This window comes from Nerophis ophidion, linkage group LG29 (genome assembly GCF_033978795.1).
Source record: "Nerophis ophidion isolate RoL-2023_Sa linkage group LG29, RoL_Noph_v1.0, whole genome shotgun sequence".
NCBI lineage: Eukaryota > Metazoa > Chordata > Actinopteri > Syngnathiformes > Syngnathidae > Nerophis > Nerophis ophidion.
Genome location: NC_084639.1, coordinates 22,803,882 through 22,826,332, shown reverse-complemented (window position 1 = coordinate 22,826,332; position 22,451 = coordinate 22,803,882). Strand labels below are relative to the sequence as shown.

At 39.2% G+C, this 22,451-nt stretch overlaps 1 protein-coding gene across 7 annotated transcripts in view; it reads right to left on the bottom strand.

The window, feature by feature from the left end:
- Positions 1-22,451, bottom strand: part of rapgef2b (Rap guanine nucleotide exchange factor 2b) — a 286,117-nt gene that overhangs the window by 178,146 nt on the left and 85,520 nt on the right. For all 7 annotated transcript variants that reach the window (XR_009805002.1, XR_009805003.1, XR_009805006.1 and 4 more), the window contains exons 2-3: positions 16,599-16,669; positions 9,472-9,528 (exon numbers count right to left, since the gene is read on the bottom strand). Coding sequence is in view for 1 of the 7 variants with exons in the window: in XM_061891993.1 (XP_061747977.1) it covers positions 9,472-9,528; positions 16,599-16,669 (128 nt within the window). In the remaining 6 variants the exon portion in view is untranslated. The remainder of the gene's footprint in view (positions 1-9,471; positions 9,529-16,598; positions 16,670-22,451) is intronic.

Below are 22,451 nucleotides of genomic sequence, written 5' to 3'. Positions count from 1 at the left end.
TATATATATATATATATATACCCTTCGAACTTGCCTTGGTGCCCTAAAATATGAGCCCTCTTTTAAAGCAACAATTGCCTTGACCTTAAAAAGTTCAAATTCGAGGCCTGTAGAAGCTATCTTATTTATTTAAGTTTTTAGCTTTTATGGCTAAAACCAAAGCATGCCGGTGTGTAAGTACGCTAGAAAAATAGTACCTCTGTGTTTGCTTTTACAATAATCGTTACATATCGGTTATTATACAGGTTATGGAACGTAAATTGAGTATTGTTTTCATTTTTTTAATGCATTTTAAAAGTGATTTAGGAGGTATAACTGATTGCTACCTTTAGTTGCATTGCTAGCCACCAAGAACGAGCTGATTTTTACAGAGATTGCAAAAAAACTAAAACATTTTTATCTTCTTGTCTTCTATAATAATTGTGAAAAATAGGCAAAATCCCAAAAAATTTAAATAAAGGTTTTCGTTTCCCCTTTAATGACTGACCAGAAGATGCTAACAAACTTCTTCACTGGGCTCAGCGAAATGTGTCCGGTCAGCTCAAGAGGACTATATAATCCCTGGATGGTAAATCCTGGAAAGTTCAGTCTTTTCGCAGCATCTGCGCTTTTCATGAGCCTCTGCTCTGGGCAGGGAAAATTAGTACTTTTTCAACAATTATCCTTCTGTCGTTACCCAAGCTGCTGAATGATATGGATATTGCAGGGGTATGGGTCGTTAAATAGGTCATATGCGCTCGTCAGAGCGCTTCCAACCCACAGAAAACAGCGCTGCAAATAAAATTATGCCACTGCTGCAGAGAAAAATTGAGTATTGTTATCTTGGATACAGAATCTCACTTCCTACTGTATGTGTACCTAATGTTGTGGCTTGAATACAAAAGAGGAATAATTGGAGATCCAGTCACTGTTTGCTGTATGATTTCCCTATAGCCTCACAATGGAATAAATTAAGAGAGGTTTATGTTTTTGGAGAGCAAACAGCTGATTAAGATCCCGCTGTGTGATGAATCTGATCTACGACTGTTTGAACACACAGCTGTTACCACTCCTCATTGTTTTCAATAGTTCAACCCCTTTCACACACACATGCAGACATTTGACGTTAAATCGTACACTCATGAATGCAAACTAAATGATCCAACCAACCAAATTGGAAAATAACCCGCTGTCTCGCTTGCGCTTTACGCCCGGAGGTAAACTAAAGAACAAATAGTTTTGCTTGCAGATCCACTCGAACTGGATGGCTGAATGTCGCCAAGAAAAAGTAAAAGTGGTAAACTTTAAAGGGGAACATTATCACCAGACATATGTAAGCGTCAATATATACCTTGATGTTGCAGAAAAAAGACCATAGGGACGGCGTGGCGCAGTGGAAGAGTGGCCGTGCGCAACCCGAGCGTCCCTGGTTCAATTCCCACCTAGTACCAACCTCGTCACTTCCGTTGTGTCCTGAGCAAGACACTTCACCCTTGCTCCTGATGGGTGCTGGTTGGCGCCTTGCATGGCAGCTCCCTCCATCAGTGTGTGAATGTGTGTGTGAATGGGTAAATGTGGAAGTAGTGTCAAAGCGCTTTGAGTACCTTGAAGGTAGAAAAGCGCTATACAAGTACAACCCATTTATCATTTATATATTTTTTTAACCGATTTCCGAACTCTAAATGGGTGAATTTTGGCGAATTAAACGCCTTTCTATTATTTGCTCCCGGAGCGATGACGTCAAAACGTGACGTCACCTAGGTAGTCAACGCCATTTTCTCAAACACATTACACGCAGCTCTGTTATTTTCCATTTTTTCCACTGTTTTCCGGTACTTTGGAGACATCATGCCTTGTCGGTGTGTTGTCGAAGGGTGTAACAACACCATCAGGGACGGATTCAAGATGATTTACGTAGAATGTGCATCGATTAGCACGGCATGCTAATCGATGCTATTTAGGTTAATATAGCTACAAATGTTATGCCTCATTTGTAGCTATATTTGCATCCAGCCTTTCCCTCCACCCACATTTATCGACTGATTTAAGTTGCTCCAGTGTCAAGAGATGCGAAAGTCCCTTGTTTGGTACGCGCATTTTACAGACGATGCTACGACAGACATGGCACCGAAATGAATGGATATCCTGCGACACTCAAAGCAGATGCATTTCCAACGATAAAATCAACGAAATCACAAAGGTGAGTTTTTTTTAATGTTATTGAGTTATGTGCTCATCAGACATATTTGGTCGCGGCATGACTGCCAGCTAATCAATGCTAACATGCTATTTGGGCTAGCTGTATGTACCTTTGTAGCTGTATTTGCATCCGGCGTTTCCCTCCACCCACATTTAATGCCAAACAAACACTTACCAATCGATGGATTTAAGTTGCTCCAGTGTCAATGCGAAAGTCCCGATCGTTTGGTCTGCACATTTTACCGGCGATGCTAAGGGAGACATGGCCGAATAGCATCAATAGCTATTTGCTCAATAGCTTCAGTTTCTTCTTCAATTTCGTTTTCACTATCTGCCTCCATACTCCAACCATCCGTTTCAAAAAATTCGAGTCTGAATCCGAGCTAATGTCGCTATATCTTGCTGTGGTATCCGCCATGTTGTTTGTATTGGCATCACTGGATGACGTCACAGGAATATGGACGGTGGCTTCGCAGATAGCGAAAATCAGGCACTTTAAAGCCTTTTTTCGGGATATTCCGGGATGGCTAAAATTTTGAAAAAAACTTTGAAAAATAAAATAAGCCACCGGGAACTGATTTTTATTGGTTTTAACCCTTCTGAAATTGTGATAATGTTCCCCTTTAAAAAGGATGATAAAAATAGTTGGTGTGAGTTTGATTACTGTCTTTTCTGGACCATAGGGCGCACCGTATTATAAATGATAAATGGTAAATGGGCTGTACTTGTATAGCGCTTTTCTACCTTCAAGGTACTCAAAGCGCTTTGACACTACTTCCACATTTACCCATTCACACACTGATGGAGGGAGCCGCCATGCAAGGCGCTAACCAGCACCCATCAGGAGCAAGGGTGAAGTGTCTTGCTCAGGACACAACGGACGTGACGAGGTTGGTACTAGGTGTGGCTTGAACCAGGGACCCTTGGGTTGCGCACCACCATTCTCCCACTGCGCCACACCGTCCCCAAGGCGCACTTCTGATGAGCAGGTCTAGTCAGGTTAGGTAGGGCTGGGCGATACGGACAATATTTCTGGGCCACGTTACGATACACGATATATATCGTGATATTTTGCCTTAGTCTTGAATGAACACTTGATGCATATAATCACAGCAGTATGATGATTCTATGTGTTTACATTAAAACATTCTTGTTCATACTGCATTAATATATGCTCATTTTAAGCTTTCATGCATAGAAGGAAATCCCAACTAAGTTAATTTAGCAAAACTGTGTTTATCAAACAGTTATTGAGCAGTGGCATAAAAATTCATGTCATTTTAAAACAAGCTATTAGTGCACTTTTGTGCATGATGTCATTCAGATGACATATCAAAACAACACTAAATTAAAGTGCACTTTGGGTACAGAAAGCCACTACAATAGTTAAAAACAAATAAAGTGCACTTTTGTGCATAATGTCACACAAGATATTTCAAAAACGATCAAATAAAAATGAGCTGCATAATAGGAAATCAAACAGTGTATATGTGTCCTTTGTTCTGTGGTAGGTTCCTGAAGATGTTATCTTCTTCTGTTGTTGATTTTTTTTTTCCTACTGTGTTGATCTGGAAATTGTTGCTTGGGCATTTTGTTGGTGTGTCACCGAACGGAGATGTTGACATGCACAGTTTCAAGCACTCTTCATTCTCTAGCGGGTGACTTTTCAAATTATGCTATAAATTAGCAGTGCTACTACTTTTTGTAGCGACGCTTTTGCCGCATAATTGTTCAACATAATCCCACTTAAAGCCAAACCACCGCCAGACGATGCCCCCCGTGCGTTTTTTCTTGGGAATTAATTCTTCCTCCATTTGTCGCACCTTCTCTCTCTCATATTACCACTCGCAACGCATCGTTAGCATCACAGCTAATGTTACCCATGTCGCTACCTGTCCGCTCCGCGGGAGCGTGTGACTTTGCACGCGTGACGTATGTAGGAAAGTGTGCTTGTTTATGTCTCTGTGAGAAGGAGAGACAAGAAAGTGTGGGAAACGCATACAGTGAAATGCCCGCAGCTGAAAGCAACTGTGTGAGAACATATACTCAAATATCACGATATAGTTATTTTCTAAATCACACAGAGAGAAACCCGTGATATATAGAGTATATCGATATATCGCCCAGCCCTCAGTCAGATCTATTTTCATACAAAAGGACCACAGGATAATAGGGCGCATTAAAAGATGTATATTATAATAATAATTTTTTTCTAATTGTAAAAGACTTCCTTGCGGTCTACATAATATGTAATGGTGGTTCGTTGGTCATAATGTTGCATAGAGGATATTTTACAGATCATCTTCAAGCCTCTTTCTGACAGTCGCTTCAGAATGTGCCGTTTTGTGGGCGGTCTTATTTACGTGGCTCACCTTCCACAGCGTCTTCTCCCCGTCATCTTTGTTGTAGCGGTGTAGCGTGCAAGGACAGGAGTGGAAGAAGTGTCAAAAGCTGGAGCTGACTGCTTTAATGACATTCAGACTTTACATCAATCAATAACGGAGCAGCATCTCCTCATCCGTGGCTCAATAGTGCAACAACCGCTGGAAATGTGTCGCGTGAAAAACCGTCTGACCGGAAATCTCTAACAACTAACGTTCCTTGGGTGAATATTGTAAACTCACTATGTTTTAGTGCTTTCATGGCGAGTTGACTGACAGATATAAGTAAGAATATTACACTATGTTGTGCTAGAAATGGCAACAGCAGAGGATTAGTGTCCCATAAAAAGAAGATAGAAAAAAAGAAGAGGCTTATGGACTACAAAATGCGGATTCGCGCACACTTTCAGGACTTATGCAGATCCCAAGTACAGCTCAGTTGCCCACAAAACGGTGCATCCTGAAGCGAATGTCAGAAAGCGACTTGAAGATGATCTGTAAAACATTATCCATGCAACATTTTGACCAAAGAATCACCATCACATGACCACAAAGAAGTAATTTACATTTAGAAAAAATAAATAATAATAAGATGACTCCTTTTACGCTCCGGTGCGCCTTTTGTATGAAAATAGACCTGACTAAATCCGCTCATCAATATGGTGCACCGTACAGTCTGGAAAATACGGTAAATGCCACTGATAATGGGCTAGGTATACATGTTGTAAAATATGCTGCGCAGTCGTCATCATAACACTTAGAGTCACACACACATAAAATATTGTGCGGCTGAATGGTGAGTGTAGGCAGCCTATGGTAATTTGGTCACTTTAATCAAAAATGCCTACCAGCACTTGGGCCAAAATTCAGACTGAATGTGCAGCGTAATAGCAAACCTACACAAATAGACCTTAGGGAATGTTAGGAGAAGACAAGAGAAAAAGAAAAAATAAGCTCTGTAGTGCAGCCACCGTTTCATCTGCATTTTTATTGTTTAATCGCCTGCCGCCCCGCCGAATGGGCTCCTTTAATGAGGTGTTGACTCTGCTAACCCCAAACTAAATTCAACACTAGGGAAAACACACAGACACCGACAGACTTCATTAACAGACTTGATTGAAGGACGTGCTGCTGCAGATAAACACAACTTACTGACACCAAATCAAATCAATTCCTTCTGACATCAGAGCTTTAGCTTTGGGAGAGCATTGTAAAGAATCAGTTGGTGCAGCAAAGTCTGCGGCATGACCAAAACCACAGTGTGTGTGAAGCTGAGCCGCCCAGACTGCAGGACACATGTAACCATTATCACCATGTGCTCGCTAGGAAATGCGTTTATCGCTTTTTAACCCCTACTTATTAAATCAGGACAAAGTCCACCTACAAATGGCTTTTAGGTCAGCGAGATATACAATACAGGCCAAAAGTTTGGACACACCTTCAAATTCAATGGGTTTTCTTTTTTTTCATGACTATTTACTACGATAAACCAATGCGACAGAGTATTCGATTCAACAAGTGAGCGATTAGGCTGCATCGGTAACAGACTTTTCAATCAATGCGAATAATCCATGAATTCCTAGCTGAATCGGTTATAGTCATGGATCGGTTATCGCGAGACTTTGCATGGGTTGGCTAGATTACAATATGCGCCAGCGTCTCTAAAACAACGCGAGAGCTGAAGCTACTCGCCAAACGCGGTAGCTGCCTAGCTGGTATTAGCACGAGTGATAAACAAGGGACAACATGGAAGATGAAGGAGGAGGAGAACGAAAACGTCAGTCTGACCGAAGGTGATAATGGACCGAGAAAGATTTTCAACGCATCGGGGAGACAGAAATATAAAGTGTGGAACGTTTTCGGGTTTTATAAGAAGGAAGGAAAGCTCGACGGAAGCCATGTTATTTGTAAATTGTGTCGAGCACTACAAATCTCGACCAGCATGCAAAAAGGAAACACGGCCAAGAGTACGGTGAGTTAAGTAGTTTGATTTTTCTTTTTACATATGTATTTATTTTCTCTATTTTTTTACACAAAGCACTTGTCACTGTGCTCATTGTAGCCACATTTTGAGATGTGTTATAGGTGTGTAACTTGTTTACATTGTAATGTTGCACCTTTGTTACCAACCTCTAGTGTTCAAAACACTATATGCTCAGATTGAAATATTGAATCTTTGTTACCTACCTTTAGTGTTCAAAACACTATATGCTCAGGTTGAAATATTGAATCTTTGTTACCTACCTTTAGTGTTCAAAACACTATATGCTCAGGTTGAAATATTGAATATTTGTTACCTACCTTTAGTGTTCAAAACACTATATGCTCAGGTTGAAATATTGAATCTTTGTTACCTACCTTTAGTGTTCAAAACACTATATGCTCAGGTTGAAATATTGAATCTTTGTTACCTACCTCCAGTGTTCAAAACACTATATGCTCAGATTGAAATATTGAATCTTTGTTACCTACCTCTAGTGTTCAAAACACTATATGCTCAGGTTGAAATATTGAATCTTTGTTACCTACCTCCAGTGTTCAAAACACTATATGCTCAGGCTGGAATATCGAATCTTTGTTACCTACCTCTAGTTTTCAAAACTATGCTCAGGCTGAAATATTGCACTTTGTTGTTACTATTCTGTGCTACTTTTACCTCTGGAGTTACCATCCTACAATTCAGCCAGATATTTTTTGGTCCATGTCTAAAAATAAATACATTGACATGTGATTTTGTTGTTCTGTTTTTTTTTGCCAGTGCCATAAAGCCACAATGCTTGGGGATTTGGAGTCTTGAATATTAACCGTCAAGTTGAATCGTATCATTCGGAATCGAATCCAATCAAATCGGTCTGTAATAAAAGGACATCGTTTTTTAATCGAATCGTAACCTGTGTATCTAGATGCATATCGAATTGTTTATCAGAGAGAGATGTGCAACCCTACTATTTACATTGTAGATTGTCACTGAAGGAATCACAACTATGAATGAACACATGTTTAGATATGTACTTAACAAAAAAAAAAAGGTGAAATAACTGAAAACAAAATAACCACCCTTTGCACACTCTTGGTATTCTCTCCATGAGCTTCAAGCACACCTGTGAAGTGAAAACCATTGCAGGGATGATACTGGTAAGAAACGTACTTTATTTGTCGCCATGGAGGCGAGAATTGGCAATATAGAAGTAGCAAAAACACTGCCGACTGCGAATGGATGTAAGCCGCTACCTAGCCAGCCATGTCTTCGATTACCTCTTCCTGAGGGTGTTTCAGTGTTATATTTTGACATTTATCTTTAGTTTTTAGGCCAAAATGCGTCTGATTCCCCTTTTCTGTCTCTACACTGTGTCTGCTTGTAAGTACTCTGTTATTGTGCGCTGCCGAACATGCTCCTCTGCTGGTAAAACCAGCAATGTCACGACGTGACGACACGCTGTCAATGCCCGTTAAAAAACATATGGGAAACCGGTACTTTTCAAACAGAGTATAGTACCTTTTTTGTTTCATTAGTACCGCATTACTGTACTAGTACCGGGAAATTGTACAACCCTTAAGATATGTATACAGTTCAGGACAAAAGTTTGGACACATCTTCTCATTCAATGTGTTTTCTTTATTTTCATGACTTTTTGCATCGTAGATTGTCACTGAAGGCATTAAAACTATGAATGTGGAGTTATGTCCTTAACAAAAACAGGTAAAATAACTGAAACCATGTTTTATATTCTAGTTTCTTTAAAATAGCCACCTCTGATTACTGCTTTGCACTCTTTGCATTTTCTTGATGAGCTTCAAGCACACCTGTGAAGGTAAAACCATTTCAGGTGACCGCCTCTTGAATTTCATCGAAAGACGTCAGTGAGCTACGGTGTGTAGTGAAGCATGTTTAGCTATTCCTCGTCCTGCAGTGATAATGATACTTGTAAGAAATGTATTAGTCGCCATGGAGATGAGGATTAGTGATTTAGAAGTAGCATAAACACTGCTGCTGACCGCGGATGTATGTTAGCCGCTACCTAGCCAGCCATGTCTTCAAGTACCTCTTCCTGAGGGCGTTTCAGTGTTATAACTTCCCGTTTATCTTTAGTTTTTAGGCCAAAATGCGTCCATTCTCCCTTTTCTGTCTACACTCTGTGTCTGCTTGTAAGTACTCTGTGATTGTGCGCTGCCGAACATGCTCCTCTGCTGGTAAAACCAGCAATGTCCCGACGTGATGTCCGTTAAAAAAAATATATAGGGAACCAGTACTTTTTAAACAGAGTATAGTACCGTTTTTATTCATTAAAACCGCGATACTATGCTAGTACAGATATAGCGTAAAACCCTTAAAATATTTATACAGTTCAGGCCAAACATTTGGACACACCTTCTCGAATTCACAACACAACTGATGGTTCCAACCCCATTGATAAAGCAAAAAATTCTACTGATCAACCCTTATAAGGCACACCTATGACGTAAAACCATTTCGGGTGACTACCTCTTGAAGTTCCTCAAGAGAATGCAAAGAGTGTGCAAAGCAGTAATCAGAGCAAAGGGGTGGCTATTTTGAAGAAACTAGAATATAAAACATATTTTCAGTTATTTCACCTTTGTTTGTGTTGATGCCTACAGTGACAATCATACAATGTAAATGAAAATAAAGAAAACACATTGAATGAGAAGATGTGTCCAAATGTTTGGCCTGTACTGTATATTGCCAACTGATATATTCTTTACAGATGCACAAACCTCCATCAAGAGGTGTGAAGTGATTGGTGCTTTATTTGTTTTCATTCAAGTTAGCGGAGGACCCTCCCTCGTCAATAGCTCACCGTGGACCATAGCGTGTTTTTACAACATGCGTGTTCATGCAACGTAAACATTAGAAGTATGCTAGCGCCACAAGTGTTGAGTCAAATGTACTTACTAGTACAGGACTTCATTGGCTTCGTGCCGCTCATAACGCACCGTCTCACACATGATCCTGCAGAAACAGAAATAGATGATTTGTTAAAGACCAGCTAGAACATGGTTAGTGCCAGCATTATGAACACATCTTTTTTTTGTTTAATTATGTGAATGCTTCAAAACATTAACACATGTGGTTTCCTACACAAAAATGTATCTATTTATTATACTTCTATTTCTTCTTCTTTTTCTGCAGATTTTGGCGCGCTCTACCTTCCACATGTTTCATCCGATTCAAACCGATTCAACTTTAAACTATTCAGCCTATTCGGAAATCATGGGATTTCCCTTGACAAATTCCAAAAATTCCCAGATTTCCGGGTTTTCCAGGACATTTTTCCCATTCAAAAGGAATTGACCATTTTTCAAAGTTCCACCATTTCCACATTTTTCAACCGATTCAAACGGTCCACCTTCAACATATTCCACTCGTCCTGGACATTCAAACGATCATTCCAAGTTTTAAAAAAAATCCAGGAATTCCCGCTGTTTTAACCCTTTTCCAGGTGACGACTCCTTCCACATTTTTTAACACACTTCAACCATTCCACCGTCAAAACATTCCTCATAATTAAGACAAAAAATAAAGTTGTTTTTGAACTGGAAAAATTTCCAGTTTTCCCGAAATTCCAGGAATTCTGTAATACTATTTCTCAATCAAGAATGTTACTACTTCAACATTTCCCGACCGATTTGAAAAATTCCAACATCAACTCATTCACAATACTATGCATTTTCAAACAAAAAAAGCCCGCTTTTCCCGAAATTCCCAAGTTTCCATAGACATGAATGAAACATTTTTCAAAGTTCCACAACTCCCAAATTTTTTATCCCATTCAAACCGTTTCAACTTCAAAATATTCAGCCTGTTTGAGAATTCTGTGCTCTTCTTCAACAATTAGTCATTTTTAAGTTCAACTTCAGCATTGGAGCACTCACACGCAATTTCTTCAGAAATTGCTTTATATAGTTATGATTATTTTACTGAGTTGGTTTGTTCTTTGGATGATAAATATCGGTTCCAGTTTTTCAGTTTCAGTTTATCCATACAATACAATGTAATGCATCACCTATTTCCTGTTATTTCATTACAGCACATCCGAAAAGGAGTAGGAAGAAACGGATCTTATTTAACCCCCTTTTCATTGTATAGCAATTGTATCACATTTCCTTGTCCTGTTTTTAACAGAACAGTTAATAAATAATAAATAATATATAAAATACCATAAGTAAACAAATAATATATAAATAATCATTATATTTATTTACTTAATCCATTCCCTAATTTAATTCCACATACGGATATGCTAAAATTTTAAATTAGATTTTCCTCTGAGGTTATATTTCTCCTTTTGTACATTCTTGGGTAGCAGGTTATAGTTTGTTTAATACATAATTTTAGATGTCTGCAAATGCACCAAATCATTGAATTTCAATATGTGTGATTCAATAAATAAAACTTTGTATGTTCTCTATAGTCAACATGATGTATTATTCTAATTGATCTTTTTTGTAACACAGTTAGTGAATGAAGTGTACATTTATAGTATTTCCCCATATTTCTGCACAATAACTCAGATATGTAACACTAGTGAGCAGTCGAGAATATGAAGTGATTTTTGGTCCAGAACATATTTTGCTTTATTCAATGTTGACGTGTTTCTTGTTACTTTAGGTAGTATATTTTTTATATGGGATTTCCAGTTAATTTTATCATCAATTATTACACCCAAAAATGTGTTTTCTTTATCTCTTTTAATGTTTACTCCGCCTATGTGTATTTGTATTTGACTTTCCTGAAAAATGCTTGTAACAAGAAGAATACATTATTTATTATTAACCAGGGATGTAACCATATGAAAATGTCATATCACCAAAATTATCGCGGTTATTATTATCGCAGTATTGCTGAATGTGCTCAAAAAGTACGAATACACACGGTAAAATATTTTGACCAAATCATTTTATTGAAAAAACTAATATAAATAGATGTACACTTTGTTAGAAAACCCACTAATTTACATGTTTTGTGTTTTTTATGCCTGACTGATCGTGTTTAAGTCTTAATATTTTATGTTTTAAAGACTAGCTTTGATTGTTTGAAATATTGCTTTGTACTTTAGAACTTTAAGATTCATTTAAATGACAAGTGCATAAAAAATATTATTTCTGGCAGGCATTGTGGCGTCCTACCTTACCACGGTCCTCGAGTGGACCTAAAAAACACTTCTCTCGTATTCCTCTGAGTAGAGAACGATCACTCTGTTCTAGGGTTGTACGGTATACCAGTAATAGTATAGTACCTCGATACTAATTAATCATATTCAGTACTATACCGCCTCTAAAAAGTACTGGTATACATGCGTTAGCATTATAAACTTACAATGGCATTCTTTTTACATTGTTTCAATTTCACAAATTCCTCAGTAAATTCACCAAAACGTCACTGTGGAGTTATTGAGTCTGTTTAGCTGATTGGAGAACTAGCTTCCGCAGCGAGTGGGTCCATGACGATGACTTCTGTTTTGTTTGATGATTCGTTTTGCTGCCGTGTGACAGGCACCGACTGGAAACAAAGTATGTAAAAAGAGATTTACAAAATATTTCTGTGTAAATAACTAATTTCACAAGCTATATATCTGCGGCTTATAGTCCGGTGCGGCTAACATATCGAAAAATATTTTTTCTTTTAAAAAGCAATGGGTGCGGCTTATATACCGGTGCGCTGTATAGTCAATTATGTAACACCGCCGTAGCTGTTGCTTCCTGAGGTTACCATTTTCCCAAGGCAGAGGCTTTTCCCGCCTCCTGTGAACAAAAGAATGTCAACCATCCACATCCAGGCTTTTCCCAGGCAGCCTTCCGGAAAGGACTCATAACATCACAGACAGACTCTTAACTTACAGTAACTCATCAAAACACAAAAAAACAACAGCCAGAGGGGACACATGCAAAAACAACCCCGTCTGGGGAAAAACAAGGAACCACAGCAAGGGAAAACAAGACATTTTGTTCACATGAAGGAAAAAATGATTTATAACATAATCTTATGGTTACTAAGATGTCTGCATGCCTGCCTAGAAGGTTTTACCAAGCCAAAGCTGGCAAAAGTGGCGGTCGGGTCTGCTGGACCACAGCGACATTCCACACCATCCCAGCACAAGGAGCAGGCGGGGCGGCGGCGGGGGAAGGGTCACTAAGTGGAATGTTCCAGCTTACGGGTCGTGTACTTGTTTTACATTGTTCAGTATAATCCACACGTATGCACACTGCATGGGATCACATGGACTGCTGGGAAAGTCATGTGCACATTTGGTGACAGTATAGGTTTGCATGGCAACCCAAAGATGGTTAGGGTACAGTATTTTTCGGACTATAAGGCGCACTTAAAATCCTTTCATTTTCTCAAAACCGGACAGTGCGCCTTATAACCCGATGTATCTAATAATTTTGGTTGTGCTTACCAACCTCAAAGTTATTTTATGGTAAGTGTGACTAGTAGATGGCAGTCACACATAAGAGATACATCCATCCATCCACCAATCCATTTTCTACCGCTTATTCATGTTGGGGTTGCGGGGGGCGTTGGTGCCTATTTCAGCTACAATCGGGAGGAAGGCGGTGTACACCCAGGACAAGTCGCCACCTCATCGCAGTGCCAACACAGATAGACAGACAACATTCACACTCACATTCGCACACTAGGGACCATTTAGTGTTGCCAATCAACCTATCCCCAGGTGCTTATCTTTAGAAGTGGGAGGAAGGGAATCCACGCAGTCACGGGGAGGACATGCAAACTCCACACAGAAAGATCCCGAGCCCGGGATTGCTGGGTACTGTGGCCAAACAGCTCACCTTTTGTTTCATCAGACCACAGAACTTCCCTCCAGAAGGTCTTATCTTTGTCCATGTGATGTCAGTTAAAAAAAAAAAAAAATTGAGCCGTTTGGCCACAATACCCAGCAATATATCTAGAGCAGAAAAGGTGAGGCTTCCAATAACTGCAACACCACTCCCACCGCCATGGGCAGCACTCCGCCACATAAGAGATACATGTAGACTGCAATTTGATTCAAGTAAACAATACCAACATTTAAAACGTTCCATGAAAATATAGAACATTACATACAGCGCTCAAAAATCTATAAAAATGTTGTAGTATCATTTTGGTAAGCTATGAAGCTGCAACGCTTAATGGATTGTACTGTGCTTCAACATAGGAGTATTATTATGGTGTATGTATAAGGTAAGACATTATCTGTTGTTTTGTTTCGCAATATTATGAGAAAGCAACCTTTTTTTACCATCTGGTACCTGCTGATCTGTATTTGAGACCTGCATAAATCCTGAAAAATTGTGCGCGTCCGCCTTTGTAGTGCGTGTCAACATTGTAGTCGAAGAAGAAGCCTATCTTCTTGTTATGGGACATTCATCCTCCACTTTTGCCATTTCTAATATAAAGTATTGTAGTGTTCTTACTTATATCTGTCAGTAAACTCGCCATGAAACCACTAAAACAGTGGTTCTTAACCTGGGTTCGATCGAATCCTGGGGTTCGGTGAGTCGGCCTCAGGGGTTCGGCAGAGCCTACGCCGCTGAGGTCAAGACACACCCAACTCATTGTGTAAATAAAAACTTCTTCCTATCGCCGTATTACCCCCAAACAATGTTCCTTTGCTTCGGATGAAAAGAGCACAGCTCCCTTCCCCCGTTCTCACCACATTCTACAGAGGCACTATAGAGAACCTACTGACCAACAGCATGTCTTTCTGGACAGGAGCCTATAGTGCCTCGAACTGGAGCCCACAGTGTCTCAGACTGGAAGTCTCTGCAGAGAGTGGTGAGGACGGCGGAAAATATCATCAGGACACCTCTTCCTCCTATCCAGGAAATCGCAAAAAGCCACTGCCTGACCAGGGATCAGAAAATCTGTAAAGACTCCTCCCATCCCCACCAAGGACTGTTTTCATGGCTGGACTCGCGAAAGAGGTTCCACAGCCTCTGTAGCAAAACCTCCAGGTTCTCTGACAGCTTCTTCCCTCAGGCCATAAGACTCTTGAACGCATCATAATAATCCCCTCAAATCCCCCCAAAACGGATGAACTCTCAGGAATATAAAGACAATGTATTATACATCCATAAATGTGGATGCATATGCAAAAGTGAAATATATTTATCTATACAGTAATTATTCATTTATATCTGCACCTTATTGCTCTTTTATCCTACATTACAACAAGCTAATGCAACAAAATGTCATTCTTATCGGTACTCTAAAGTTCAAATTTGAATGACAATAAAAAGAAGTCTAATCTAACGATCTAATTTTCCATCTGATTTGCAGGTGTGTAACTTGTTGTGAGTTCATGCACTGTGTTGGTTATATTCTTTAAACAAGGTGATGTTCATGCACGGTTCATTTTGTGCACCAGTAAAAAAAACATTTAACTTTGTCTTGAATTTGAAAAAAAATTAAAACATTTTACTTTTCACTAAAGAAGGGTATGAAACTGGAGGGGTTCGGTACCTCCAACAAAGGTAAGAACCACAGCACTAAAACACACCGGTGTAGTGAGTGTATTATTCACCCAAGGATCTTTAGTTATAAGAGAGTTTCGGTCGGACAGTTTTTCACAGGACACATTTCCGGCTGATGAGGAGATGCTGTTCCGTTATTGATTGAAGTAAAGTCTGAATGTCATTAAAACAGTTAGCGCCGTCCTTTGACACTTCTTCCACTCCCGTCCTTGCACGCTACACCGCTACAACAAAGATGACGGGGAGAAGACGCTGTAAAAGGTGAGCCACGTAAATAAGACCGACCATAAAAAGGTTCATCCTGAAATGAATGTCAGAAAGCGACTTGAAGATGATCTGTAAAACATCATCTGTGCAACATTTTGATCAAATAACCACCATTACATGTCTTCTACATTTACAAAAAAAACAATGATAATATGACTCCTATAATACGCCATATAATTCCGTGCACCTTATATATGAAAAAAGATTGACAATAAACCATTAGTAAGTCAAAAATTTCGAAAGTACCTACGCCAACAATAGTCATCACATGTTTAATGTTCATTTGTCCATTTAATTTGTTATTTTATGTATTTCACTTTTTTCTGCTTGTACAACTTCAAATTATGTCTATAAAATGTATTCTGTGATAGTTTTTGTATCTGGAACAGAAGAATTGGATTTGCTTTAGTTTTTCTTAATTTTTCCTATGATTAGACCTTCGCCTGACCTTTAGGAATAGATTAAAGCAGACCTGGGCAAAATATGGCCCGCGGGCCCGTTCAGATGGACGTTTTACATAATTTTTTTAGACCTTTAACATCAAAACTGTCGGCGCCATTATGATGTGCAGTGCTGTTTTTAAATTACCGTAAGTCTTGGACTTAAGAAAGTATTTCAATGGTTGAAATCTGAGTTTTTGGGTGTTATAGGAGTTATCACAGTAATCTACGTCACAGCCACTCAGACCAGAAACGAACTAGAGTGGGCGGGGTTTGTTTTCAGAGCAGCCAGCCCCAAACGGACACAGAAGCAGATTTTTACGAGATAATGTATTATTATATTGTGTTTATTACACTTTGCATTCATATTGTTACATTTCTGTTGTGTTTTGCCTAGTCTGAGAAGTAAAAGAGGAGCGGCGTTCATAGCCTGGTCTGAGAAGTAAAAGAGGAGCGACGTTCATATGTTGTTAATATTCAGTGTTTTATTGTTCATAGTTAATATTGTAAATTCCACTTTTTTTTTTTATTTAATTGAATTTTGGGTGTCCCATTCAGTAAAAACTGTAAAATTCCATTCTGTTTTTTGATGTAGTCTCTCATGACGTTTTTAGAACTCTATTTTGACTTTTGGTATTAGTGTTCCTGAAAAAAGGGACCCTAACTAATTTTTACAGCTTAAATGTGTATATATAATTTTTACACACATAAACCTTGGGCCCCCTCCCAAAGACATTTTTTCTCTCAATATGGCCCCTGAGTCGAAATATTTGCCCAGATCTGGATTAAAGTGTCAACTTTTGTACAAAATGCAATTAAATTCCCATGTTGAACTTACCTCAGCTGGTGCTCACGCAGGTTGGACAAGGCCTCCATCCCGTGAAGATAGGAGTAGACAATCTCCAGGTCCTAAGGAAAGATGAGAAAGTAACGATCAGGCATAGGGAAAAAGGGAAATGTACAAATATTTAGAAGCAGGCAAAATTCTCACATTTAACACTAACTCCTAAAAGTACACAATGAATCAAACTGACATAAACCAGTGACAAAAAGAACCATGAAGAAGTACTTTTATGTGTGCCACACAGAACTTTACAGTGGAAAAAAATACATTGCGTATGAACTGGCCATTCAATGTCGTTATAAAGTGACTTAGTGAGTACTGGGATTCCTGGGCCCGGGTCCAAGTTAAGAGGTGAAACAGCTACTCCACTGTGTGTTGATACACACTGGAGGCACTGACCGCCAGTCTAGTCAAAGTCTGCGTGACGCCACCATACACTCGCTATTGGATGATGTACAAATGTGGACTGTGTGTTTGGTCAAGACTGCAGTGAAAAGAGACGTCGCGGTCTGAGGTTCTGATTCTCGGCCTTGACTCTCCAATGATAAGGTGAACAGGAGGTGTGGTCATACATTTCCTTGCTGGGTTAAAAGCAAGCTTTGCAACGTAAGTTGAACGATATGAACATTTCATTTCAGTTATTGTGGCCAATATGATCAGTGAAGTTGGCAGTTTGTGTAATTCGTAAATAAAAACAGAATACAATGATTTGCAAATCCATCCATCCATCCATTTTCTAACGCTTATTCCCTTCCGGGGTCGCGGGGGGCGCTGGCGCCTATCTCAGCTACAATCGGGCGGAAGGCAGGGTACACCCTGGACAAGTCGCTACCTCATCGCAGGGCGATTTGCAAATCCTTTTCATCTTATATTCTTTTCATCTTATATTGAATAGTCTGCAAAGACTATTTTTGCAAATAAACATGAACTTAAAATTTAAAGGCAGCAACACATTGCAAAAAAACTGTCACAGGGGCATTTTTACCACTGTGTTACATGGCCTTTGATTTTAACAACAATCAGTAAATGTTTGGGAACTGAGGAGACATATTTTTGAAACGTTTCAGGTGGAATTATTTCCCATTCTTGCTTGATGTACATCTTAATTTGTTCAACAGTCCGGGGTCTCTGTTGTCGTATTTTAGGCTTCATAATGCACCACACATTTTCAATGGGAGACAGGTCTGGACTACAGGCAGGCCAGTCTAGTATCCGCACCCGAGGCGGCATAGCTCGGTTGGTAGAGTGACCATGCAAGCAACTTGAGGGTCCCAGGTTCGATTCCCGCTTTCACCATCCTAGTCACTGTCGTGTCATTGGGCAAAACACTTTACCGTCCTGCTCCAAGTGCCACTAACACTGGTTTAAATGTAACTTAGATATTGGGTTTCACTATGTAAAGCGCTGTGAGTCACTAGAGAAAAGCGCTATATGAATATAACTCACTTCACTTCACTCTTTTACTACAAAGCCACAGTTGTAAGACGTGGCTTGACATTGTCTTGCTGAAATAAGCAGGGGCGTCCATGAAAAATACCTTGTTTGAATGGCAACATATGTTACTCCAAAACCTGCATGTACCTTTCAGCATAAATGGTGCCTTCACAGATGTGTAAGTCACCCATGCCTTGAGTGACTTACCACACCATCACAGATGCTGGCTTTTCAACTTTGCCCCTATAACAATCCGGATGGTTCTTTTTCTCTTTGGTCCAGAGGACACAACGTCCACAGTTTCCAAAAGAAAATGTAAAATGTAGACTTGTCAGACCACAGAACACTTTTCTACTTTGCATCAGTCCACCTTTGATGAGCTCGGGCCCCGAAATGATTTTCGATTTGCCTAATAGAGTTTTAACTTGCACTTAAAGATGTAGCGACAAACTGTAGTTACTGACAGTGGTTTTCTGAAGTGTTCCTGAGCCCATGTGGTGATATCCTTTACACATTGATGTCGCTTTTTGATGCAGTAGAGCCTGAGGGATCGAAGGACTGTAGTATCATCGTGCAGTGACTTTTCCCGATTCTCTGAACCATTTGATGATATTACGGACTGTAGATGGTGAACTCCCTAAATTCCTTGCAGTAGCTGGTTGAGAAATGTTCTTAAACTGTTGCACAATTTGCTCGCGCATTTGTTCACAAAGTGGTAACCTTGCCCCATCCTTGTTTGTGAATGACTGAGCATTTCATGGAAGCTGCTTTGACACCCAATCATGGCACCAACCTGTTCCCAATTAGCCTGTTTGCCAGTGGGATGTTCCAAAATATATGTTTGATGAACATTCCTCAGCTTTCTCAGTCCGTTTTGCCACTTGTGCCAGCTTTTTTTAAAACATGTTGTAGGCATCTAATTCCAAATGAGCTTGCAAAAAATAACGTTTTCCAGTTCCAACGTTAAGTATCTTGTCTTTGCAGTTTATTCAATTAAATGTAGGTTGAAAAGGATTTGCAAATCATTGTATTCTGTTTATATTTACCATTTAGACAAGGCGCCAACTTCACTAGTTTTGGGGTTTGTATCTATACCCAGACTGAAATCGTTTGATTTGTTTAAATAACTGTTCGAAAGCCCGCTATTTCGGATGTGATTGTGTTTCTTATGCTTCACTAAAAAGTGTTCTGGCGGGTATTGTGGCGTCTTATTCTTTTCAAGGGCCAATGAATGTACCGTGAAAAAGCCTATGTCCAATTCCTCCGAGTATATATCAATGACTCTCTCCTAGGCGAGTTCAGCTTGTAGGTCAATGTGCACAATTGAATATCTTACTTGCTCATACAGTAATGTCTTTTGGACGGTATTCATGTTAGCATTTAAGCTTGTGAGCTTGTGCCAGTCTGTCATTGAGTTTATTAAAGTGTGGCTTTCTTTCAAGGTGTTTTGATCATTACAATCTAAAACTGCAATACTAACTTGTACCGCGCTTATCATTCCATCCATATTTGCAAGTCATCTTAAAATAAAGCCTGTTGCCAACTATCCATCAGTCAACTACGCTGTACGTTTGAGTATTCTTTTATTCTTCAGCAAATATGCTAACCAAGGTTGATGTTGATGTTAAAATGTGAGTTTTATGTTAGCACTTTAGCTCACGACGGTTTGGTATGCTAATAAAACGAGCTACCATTTGCATTCTAATTTCTAGGGATACATATCAAATGTGTTACTCTTTTGGCACTAACTGCATCCAGCCGGTCGTACTGGGCACCGATTCACGTACAATAAAACAGAGCCATGTTACGGTACCTGGATTGCATGTCACACTCAGTGGCTACTTTGACACTTTACGATCACTCCAGAAGCACTGAGGCCAAACTCAGCCAAACTACCTCTAGGTAATGTTGCTCTTTTCAATGCCAACAGTGAAATTGACCCAAAAGAGGTTTATCGTAAGTTAAGTAAGGCTCCACTTTTTCAAAAAAAGTGTGAGTTAGATGCTAATACATTGGCTTTGCTGTTGACATGCTACTCTTTTTTTGATTGATTAAAACTTGTATTAGTAGATTGCACAGTACAGTACATATTCCGTACAATTGACCACTAAAAGGTAACACTGAATACGTGTTTCAACTTATTTCAGTCGGGGTTCACATTAATCAATTCATGGTACAAATATATACTATCAGCATAATACAGTCGTCATAAAAGTTCATCATCAGAGTATATACATTGAATTATTTACAAACCGGGGGGTGAGATGTGGAGGGGGTTGGGGTTAGGTTGCTATCAGAATATTGCAGTCATTATACAAGTTTACTGATCAGCATTAACGATTTCACACCTCCAAATATGTTAATGAAAACTACAACTCAGATGCACGTTACAATCAGTAGAGTCGATGTGTAATAAGATCAATAATTACAGTATTAACACTTTTTAGGGCACCAAAACCACACTAAACACTATGCACTACTGCTATCAAACATCTTTGACTCGCCACTGTAATTGCAACTTAATGTCATACTTGCAAAAAAAAAAAAACCTATAGCATCTGGACAACAGTTCTCACAGTCAGTTCATTTCTAAATGAGAATGAAAATGAGATTGTATTATCAAAAACACATAATATTTATGAACACACACAAAAGTGCCAAAAACTGGTACCGCTGAGTAGCGTATCAATTCCCAGGTACAAGAAATTGGTACAGTATTGGTTCAAATATGAACAGTACCCATCCATACCCCTGTCCCAGCCCGTTATGTTACATTGTATATATTACATTGGACAGTGAATAAGGTATATAGTGCTTCTTGGAGACACACACACTGTCATGGAAACACAGCTACAGTAATTAGCATGAATGCTACGGACACCCAACCCAATAGGAATTACTAAACGCCTTTTTGAACTATCTAGATTGCAACATCAAGGCTAACCCGCTTCCAGTACACTACAATAAACTACATTGGTATTTGGGGACTTATTTAAAATTGGTGAAACTACTATAATATGGGACCTTTAAAAGGGATAAATGAGACGCTGATGTTTGTTGACAAACGATAAAAAAGCAAAAACTGTGACATGAATAATTCCTTGTTTAGCAAATATTCATGTATTGTTTAGCACGGAGGTCTGCAACCTGCACCTCTTTAGCACCGTCCTAGTGGCTCCCTAGAGATTTTTCAAATATGTATGAAAATGGAAAAAGATGGGGAAAAATATATCTTTTAGTTTTAAAGTGGTTTTTGTCAGAAAACAAACAAGGCACAGACCTCCCGGTCTGTGCCGGGGGCGTGGCGTGGTTGGGGGCGGGGCGTTGTTGGGGTTTGGTTAAGAGGGGAGGAGTATATTTATATTATTCATATATTATATTATATATATATATATATATATATATATATATATATATATATATATATATATATATATAATAGATACTTGACTTTCAGTGAATTCTAGCTATATATATATATATATATATATATCATAAAATATATATATAATATATTTATATACATACACAGTATAAACATATATAAATAAAAGATATACTTGAATTTCAGTGTTCATTTATTTACACATTTACACACACATAACACTCATCTACTCATTGTTGAGTTAAGGGGTGAATTGTCCATCCTTGTTTTTCTAACTATATGCATGTACAGTAGATGGCAGTATTGTCCTGTTTAAGAATGTCATAACATTCCTGTTTATGGCAGACGAACTGCTTTACGGTAGACAAAAACGGACTGCTGTTGTTGTGTGTTGTTGCCACGCTGGGAGAGAACTTTAATGAAACTGCCTAACAATAAACCCACATAAGAAACCAAGAACTCGCCCTCGATCGTTCTACAGTTATAACGTCATTGGGCAGACATGCTCTTCATACACGTCACTCAGGTCCGCATGGAGCTGGGGGGGGGGGTGTGGCGGGAGGGTTGGCAAGTATGCTTTTAAAGTCATTTTGATAGTAAGCTAATATAGCTAATATAGACACATCATGTGTTGACTTCATTATAGCACTTCTAGTAGTGACAGACAATTAGTTTTATTTTTTTTTTTTTTTTGTCCAATTTGGATCCTTCAACATTTTGGGTTGCTGACCTCTGGTTTAGCAAATTAACTAGCGGTTTGCTGTTGTGGTATGGTTGTAAAGGCGGTAGAAAGTAAAGAGTCATGGCTGAATTAGACAAGCTGGGTTGGGCAGTGATGAAGTGTAAGACATTCTTTCAGTCCTGAGGGCTGTCAAGGACCAGTTACATCACACACACGCCCACATTCCCACCAGAAGCACACACTTATGTTCACAGTGGAAACAAAGGGCAGCCATGTCTGGTCACTCATCTCCATCTGCTGGCCAATGGAGGAACTACAGCCTTCATAAACACTACTTATGCTCTTG